The following is an 8,416-nucleotide window of genomic DNA, read 5'->3' on the forward strand; positions in this document are numbered from 1 at the left end:
ACGGAGAAAAATGGAGGTTTTTGGAAAATTGGCGTAGCACCTCCCATACTGACTGAAAGTTTCATATTGCATATCTCTTCAAATGTTTGCGGTAAAGCACTCAAGCTTGGTATGGAAATACATATGTATGTATGTATGTATGTGAAACTAATACCATACTCATGGAGAAAAATGAGAGTTATTAGAAAAGGTGGTGTGGCAACTCTCATGCAAATTGATTTTTCTATGCTGCATATCTCTGGAGGTGTTTACTGCAGAGGACTGGAACTTGGCACCGAGAGGAGTATACAAAATTAATTCCATTCTCATGGAGAAAACTTTGCGTTATTCGAAAAGGGGACATGGTTCCTCCCGTACAAATTTACTGTTTTATACTGCTTATCTCTAGAGGTGTTCATGGTAGAGTACTGGGACTTGGTACTGGGGTATGTAAAATCAATTCTAAATTCATGGAAGAAGATTAGGGTTATAAGAAAAAGGGGCGTGGCACTTCTAGTACACATTTGCTTTTTCTTGCCACATATCCCTGGAAGTGTTGAGTATACAAAATGTATCAATTGCTCATGGCAAAAATGTGAGTTATTAAAAAAGAAGGCATGTCGCCTCCCATACATACTAAAAATTTCTTTATACACATCTCTGGAAGAATAGAAAATCTCTCGAAGTATTTTAAATTTGTTATGGAGATTTATTTTATAAGTGCCGTACTGACAATAAATTTCATTAAATGGAAAAGGGAGAGCCTGGTTCGCCCTTATAATCTAAAGCTCTCTTGAGGTATTTGCTACAGTAATGAGAAGTGGTATTTTATCAAGGCCAGGTTACTAAATTTGCGTTGGAAATATTAGAACCCACCGTGGCACCTCCAAGCAGGTTACACGTTCACGCGTCGTATACCTGGAACCATTTTATGGTAAACTTAGAGGGATTGATATCTTTCGTATGCCTAGCGCGCAGACGAGATTTTATAATTTCATAGTTTTAAACGGCCTAATTACCTTAACTCGCTTAAAAAATACCGAGCTATAACGAAATGGGCACAGAAATAAAATCTAACATCATTAAATTATTTTTCATATTTGCATAAAAGCGCGGGGTGAAACCCGCGGGTATGAGCTAGTACTATATATATAATGAAAGCCCAAAAAAAACGTGAGAGTAAAACAGCCGATGTACTGGGTCAGTTTCTATGATTCAAGTTTTAAAATTACATATTTCTACCACAGTAGGACACAGTGGTATTTTTATGATGAAATTTTAATAATAAGTATGTTTAATTAAAGCATTAATATGGTCAACAATACCACGCATTGCCAGACCGATTGCATTTCACGCGTTTGTGTTTAGAGAGCATCAACAAACCACATTCATATTTCTCTCTATTCTCTTCTCTTTTATACTCAGCTAGCACAGCGCAAAAATAAAAAATAAAAACCCTTGCCAGCTTCAGGCAGGCACAAAGCGAATTTTATGTACAAGCAGCGCTGCGCTTAAAACAAACAAACACTGTACATCTTGTACTTCGTTTGGCAACTGTTTTTGTGTTTTTTTTTGCTTCAAAATGCTGCTTGCTGCGTTATCGGCATATGCTCACTGTAAGCTTCTTGGTGTGGCATACATACATACATTATTCTTCAGCTTCTCCTTTATTTCATTAAGATGAAGTTCGTGAAAAAAAGTTGCCGCTGCGCAGCAGAAACCTGATTGTACATCGCTATAGTAGCATACAGAATAAATAACAGCAAAAAAATATGTTTCGCTTCATGCAAATTCTGCACAAAACTAAACTCAACTATGTTAGTTGAACAGATCCAAGATTGAGAGAAATAGAGATTGCGCCAATCACGGTACCGCTAATCCGCTCTTTGTGATTTTGACAGAATCAGCTGTGTGCGTGACGTCATCTTGGTGCAATTGTTGATTGCGAGCATACGAAAATAACAATTTTAATATTTGTGCGTTAATATTTCTGCGTGGATTTAAACAATTATTGACACATTACAAAGCAAAATGAAGTGTGCCGTAGCAAAGTGTAATAGCTATGAGCTTCTACATGGAACTATGTTGGCCTTTCCTTGGTGAATTGTAGTAGGTATATTTCCATGGTGAATGTAGACAGGTGCTAGTTTAGTTTTCTGGTAATGGCATACATATAAAAGCAGTTTCTACAGTAAATAGATACATGAACTTCAGTACCTACTTATTTTTGTTAGTGTGTTAGTGATTATTTTTAGTGCTGGTATGAGGTAATGCACCAGTGGATAAGGTCGCCAGGCACTAATTCCAGCGGCATCTTACCGCGCTGTTACGTACCTAATACAAAACAGTGCCCAAATTATTATACATTTAAAAGTTCAGCTTAAATCATGTTTTACTTACATAGAATATTTGTTTCCAAGGAAGCCACACTCATTCATCCTCACGGAAATGGTACAAAAGTTATCAAATAAAGGCTGCGAAGTCAACAGCCGTGGAGCTTATAGTGGTTGGCTACCGTCCACAAATAGAAATATGCACTCCGCATGGCTTTTTACGATGGCGTGTCCAAAAATTCACTTTGCTGCACACCATCCTTTTGGTCTACATGAAATTGCAAACACTGTTAACACATCCATTTTTTCATGTGCTAAAAATCGTGCTTACCTAAAGGGGTACATGTCCAAAATTATTGCTACGTGTTCCTAATTAATCAGTCTTATTTTTTTGAAATGGCATATTTTCAAAAACTAATTTTTTTTATCAAACAATTTGTATGTGGAAAATTTTTCAAGAAAAAAATTAAAAAATATTTTTTTTCGTAGGGAATTTTGATGTGTGTATGTGTGATTTTATCGATAAAAACGTTTTAATTGCGTATGCATGTTCACTTTGAGCAAATTGTGAGCACTGGTTGGGGAAATCTTCGGTAGATTGGGCAAATCGCTAATTGGGCCAAAATTAGAGCCCAATTGGGAAAAACTTTTGGCTTGGATCGGGAAACCTCAAAAAATTTCCAGCAAGGAAATTTTGTCATAATGGGCAACAATTTTTGTGCCCTCAACTGGCACGAAAATCTGCTAGCATCATATAAGTGCATTTTCAGAAAAAAATCATAACTCGAAAATGACGAACTTTAGCATATTGCTACTCGTACTGAAAATAGTTTATACTATTCCCTAATAGACAAAAAAGTTTGAGAGAAAAAAAAGATGTGGCAATTTGAAAAAAATCTATTTGAGAAAAAAAAAATTTTTGTTTACAAACAATAATTAATTATTATAGATCAATATCTACAATTTAAAAAAAAAATCGTTAAAATCCTTGCTTTTTTGCGGCAGTTATAAACGATTTCATCAAAAGTTGCTATTAAGAGAGGAAAAAAGAAGCGTTCGTACTCAAAAAGAAAAAATTCATTATTCGAAAAATTCGCATTTCTGAGCAAAAAGAAAAAACACGTGTCTCCTTAAATAGTTCAAGGAACAATCCCTGTGAGTTTTATCGCAAACTTAAATTCACTTTCCGCCGGCCTGGGTGATTTGAGATGGAATGAGCCACATACATATGCACAAAGTGATATATAAACCATGATAAAAACATAGCAAGGTAGAACCGTTCTCTCAATTTGTCGGCCATGATTTTTTTTGAAGTTTGCCAACAGTTTAAAATCATATAAAAGTGAAAATAAAAAATTGAAATTGTTCGAAATTGTTGTTGCTTAAGATTGAAAATTAAAATGTGTGTGTGAGTTTGTGAGTAAATTTAAAAATTAAATTGTTTGGAAACGTCAAGAATTTTAAAAGTGACTCTCAGCGGTTCTACCTTACTATATTTTTATCATGATATAAACCATCTTAGATATACCTAAGCATGTATATACAGATGATGCATAATAAACACAAGTATGTTGAATCGCGGTATGAGCTTAGCAGTGGCCTATGTACGCGAAGTTGATAAAGGGTGTGTCCTGCCGTTACTGAACATCCTCCCCCCTACTGGAGGACTCCCGTTCCCCTGAGGCTGGAAGCAGTGCTATCTTGGTGATGGGTCGCATATACTCTCCTTTCGCTGTTTTCACCGTGAGCACTCTTACTTTCTCGTCGACGCTGGGATGTAGTTTGATGATCTTAGCGAGAACCCACTGTGACTGCGGTAAATTGGCTTCACGTAAAACAACAATATCGCCCAACTTTACATTCGGTTTGTTAGTTCGCCACTTCTGGCGTTGTTGGAGACTCGTAAGATATTTATCGTGCCATCTCTTCCAAAACCCTTGAGCCATATGCTTTACCTTATCCCATTGCTTCAATGGGTCCGCATTTATAGTTGAATCCACAGGCATCTCCGTTCTGGCTGTTAACGGTTGACCAATAAGGAAGTGAGCTGGAGTAAGTGCATCAATTTCGCCATCATTACTGGGACACAACGGTCTAGAATTATTAAGTGCTTCAATTCTAGTTAGTAAGGTACAAAAACGTTCATAGGCCAAGGCAGTCTGTCCAATTACGCGCTTCAAATGAGTTTTGATGGACTTAACGCCACTTTCCCATAATCCGCCAAAGTGTGGTGACGACGGGGGAATAAATCGCCATGTGATACCATTTTTTGAAAGAAATTCAGCTGTGTTTATGTCTTTGTAGTTCCTTTCTATACTTTGTTGCATTTCGTCGAGTTTTCGTTTCGCTCCAATGAAGTTCGTTGCGTTATCCGCCCATATTTCCAATGGTTTGCCACGGCGCGATATGAAGCGATCTAAAGTTCCAATGACTCGGTAGTTAAATCTCCTGCTAACTCTATAAGAATCGCCTTTGTTGTAAAACACACGAAAATCGCAATGTAGCACTTCACTTTCCTTGGTACTCTACCAATCTCTACCTTGCGTAAGAATGGACTGGCATAATCACAGCCCACCTTGCTGAAAGGTCGTTGAAATCGCACACGCTCAACAGGCAGGTCGCTCATCATCTGAGTCTGTGCAGCCATACGTAATTTGAAACAAGTAATGCAGTTATGTACAATCCGTCGCGCGATGTTTCGCGCTCCCAAAATCCAGTACTGCTGTCTAGTAAGAAATATCAATTGCGTTGTACCGACGTGCAGATTCGATAAGTGCATATACTTCATAATCATTTCAGTGACGACGTGTTTTGATGATATAATTGCGGGATGTTTAACGTCAAATGAAGCTGACGAATTTGAGATGCGACCACCCACTCTCAAAACTCCAGCTCTGCCTAGAAATGGTCCAAGTAATGAAAGTTTACTCCTATTTGCTATGGACTGTTTTTCCTTTATCGCAGCTATATCATCAAAAAACATCTCCTCTTGTACCGCCTTTAAGTTCAATCGATGACAAAAATGGGTTGTATGCTTGTTTGCGGAATAAACCAATGAACCGTAAACAGTAAGCTACAGCACGAACCAAACGAGGCCACATAGATATATGGTGTAGTAATGATCCGAGAATGACGTGATGCTCTGTTGATATGAAAAATAGTTTAGTAACAGAATGTGGTTTACTCTCTTACTCTCTTCTAATATATCTTGTGGTATGTCTAATAGCGGTTTAGATTTCGGCCAAGTTTCCTTGCTCTTAGAAAGCCAAGAGGGACCATTCCACCAGACAGTTAGCGATTTTAGTTACATGGGCATGATACCTCTTGAAGCATGGTCGGCTGGATTATCTGCAGATTTAACGTGACTCCACTGCGATCGTGTGTAAGATGTTAAAATTTCCGATGTTCTGCTTGCCACGTATACCGGCCAACGTCGGGGCAAAGCGGACTGCCAGTGTAGAACTATAGATGAATCCGTCCACATATGGACATTCGTGTTGGCGAACCCGAGCGCGTTCCTAATTTGGTTCATCAATCGGCACAAAAGCACAGCACCACACAATTCGCCAAAATTCTTGAAAAAGGATTTTAATTAAAATTGTGGTTGGTGTTAAAAATCCTAAGGGGTCAAATATTCGAGCGGCATCCGATAATATTGATTGCTTCGTTACCATAGATGTAGTAGACGGTGACACACTGAATTCAAACACATCATTCAATGGCCTCCAATTTAATCCAAGCAGCTTCAAAGATTTCGTTGATTCAAAAGACAGTGGAGACATTTCACGCATGTTTTTTGGAAGCTCTTGCAATAGTTCGACACAATTACTGCTCCACTTCCGTAAATTCATGCCAGCGGTTTTCAAAACTGCAACTAACTCCGCATGTAATTTTAGAAGATCTTCAACAGTTTCTGCACCTGTCATAACATCATCCATATAGAAATCATTTAAGATTACCCGTGACGCTAATGGGTATGCGGTATGCGATGTATGAGCAAGTTCGTGTAACACTCTGACTGCCAAGTATGGCGCGCACGACGTGCCATATGTTACTGTGTTAAGCCTGTTCTATTGGTTTATCAGGTGAACGGCGCCACAAAATACGCTGAAAATCTCTGTGGTTATCATGTATCCAAATCATACGATACATGTTTTCCACGTCTCCAGACATAATAAAGCGATTCTGACGAAATCGTTTTATTATCGCAAATATTTCACGCAACAATGATGGTCCGGTAAGTAATGATTCATTTAGCGACGAATAAATGCCGGTATGCGCAGATCCATCAAATACTACTCGAACACGCGTTGGAATACTTTCAGCTTCAATAACCGCATGGTGAGGCAAGTAGTAACACTCGTTCGACGATTTCGCAATTTCTGAATTTGGAATTTTTTCCATATGGTTGAGCGCAATATATTCTGCCATGAATTCTGAATATTGTGATTGTAACTCTGGATTACTTGCAAGTCTGCGTTCAGTTGAGCCCAAACGCTTTAATGCAAGATCAACTGAATTGCCAAAGTTTGGACGTTGATACTTGAAAGGTAACTCAACGCTGAACTTGCCATCATTAGCTCTCATATACGTTTGTGAAAAGGAATTCTCTCCTCTTTCCTCGTTTTCTGTATATTGAACGGTACCTTGAATTTCTTCTATTTCCCAAAACTGGGTAAGAGCTTTGTCTATGTCAAAATTGCTGAAGAAAACTCCGACGCTCTTTTCCTTTGCACGACGAGTTAAATCTCCTCCCACAATCCACATTTTAGTATTTCGAAGAACTTTTCATTTCCTAGTAGGATATCAATAGGCGACGGAACGTAAAGTTTAGGGTCAGCCAAATCCAGCGATAAGAATGACGAATATTGCTGTGTCTCTTGTTTATGTACTGGCATGCATGACGCGACTGTTGGCATAATCAGCGCATCGACGTTAAACGCTTCGCTACCTACATTAGAAGTGATGTGCAGCGACACCCACCCATGAGAAATGCCATTAGCTGCATTGTTCAACCCGTGTATTGGTATACGCGAATGTTGACGACGCAAAACCAAACGACGTACGCAATAGTCGGAGATAATTGTTTTTTCAGCCCCACTGTCAAACAATAACCGGCATTGTTGTTGTTCACCATAGCAATCAATAACCTTGCATACCGCTGTGGGGAGAAGCGTGTTGATTTCAGGCAAGGAGTTGAAGTTGACGTTTACGGTCTTTCCCTCAGCCTGTTGCTTTGGCTGTGCTATACTATTGTCTTCATGAAGAAGACTGTGATGACGTTTACGACAAGTTCGGCATGAATATTTAGAGTGGCAGTTACTCAATATATGCCCCACTTTCAGGCAATCATAGCAAACTCGCTTCTTTGCAACAACTTCCCGTCTTTCCTTAACACTCAAGCTCAAAAAGATACTGCATTGGGACAACTCATGGGAAGCGTTGCACTTCACACATCGCGATTTAATATCTACGGTTGTTTGATGGGCCTTCACTGCTACTATCCGGTTGCGTGTATGTGATGTGGTTGTCGATGCAGTAGCTTCCAAGGCGAGACACGTTGTATCTAGGAAACTCAAAAATTCATTAAATGTAGGAAAATCAATATTTGATTTACTGAACTTTGCCCATTCTTGCGATGTAGCTGAATCCAACTTGGATAGCAAAATATTAATTCGCCAAACATCGCGTTTTTCTGCATCTTCACCCAAGCACGCAGCCCACGCACAACCTCATCTGCACTATCGTATAGCTTGCGTAAGCTACTCGCCGATTGACTGCTCAACGCTGACAAATTAATGAACCTGGCAACGTGTGTCTTCGCAATAATACCCATTTTGTTGTAGCGTGAATATAGCTTATTCCATGCTTCTGCATAGTTCTCGTTTGACTCTGGAATATGCCTAATAGGGTGGCCCTTAGCTATTTCAAAAGTCAGATTTAATTTGATTTGAGTACCTAAGAAACTGATCTGTACAAAATTTTGGATTGATCGGACACGTTTTAAGCGACCCTCATCGATCTTGAAGCTTTTACATGCATTTTGTACATAGGTGCGTATGAATAACATTTAATTCAGTATAACACAAAAAACTATTTATTTC

General features: G+C 38.8%; 1 protein-coding gene across 1 annotated transcript; it reads right to left on the reverse strand.

Annotated features, from left to right (window-relative positions):
- Window positions 1-6,371: 6,371 nt before the first annotated feature.
- Window positions 6,372-6,899, reverse strand: LOC118736006. The gene has a single exon (XM_036466112.1). The coding sequence runs from the start codon at window positions 6,897-6,899 to the stop codon at window positions 6,372-6,374; it is 528 nt and encodes a 175-aa protein (XP_036322005.1).
- Window positions 6,900-8,416: the final 1,517 nt, after the last annotated feature.

The sequence above is a fragment of the Rhagoletis pomonella genome, unplaced genomic scaffold (assembly GCF_013731165.1).
Source record: "Rhagoletis pomonella isolate Grant_MI unplaced genomic scaffold, Rhpom_1.0 Rhpom_scaffold_00003, whole genome shotgun sequence".
NCBI classification, from domain to species: Eukaryota; Metazoa; Arthropoda; class Insecta; order Diptera; family Tephritidae; genus Rhagoletis; species Rhagoletis pomonella.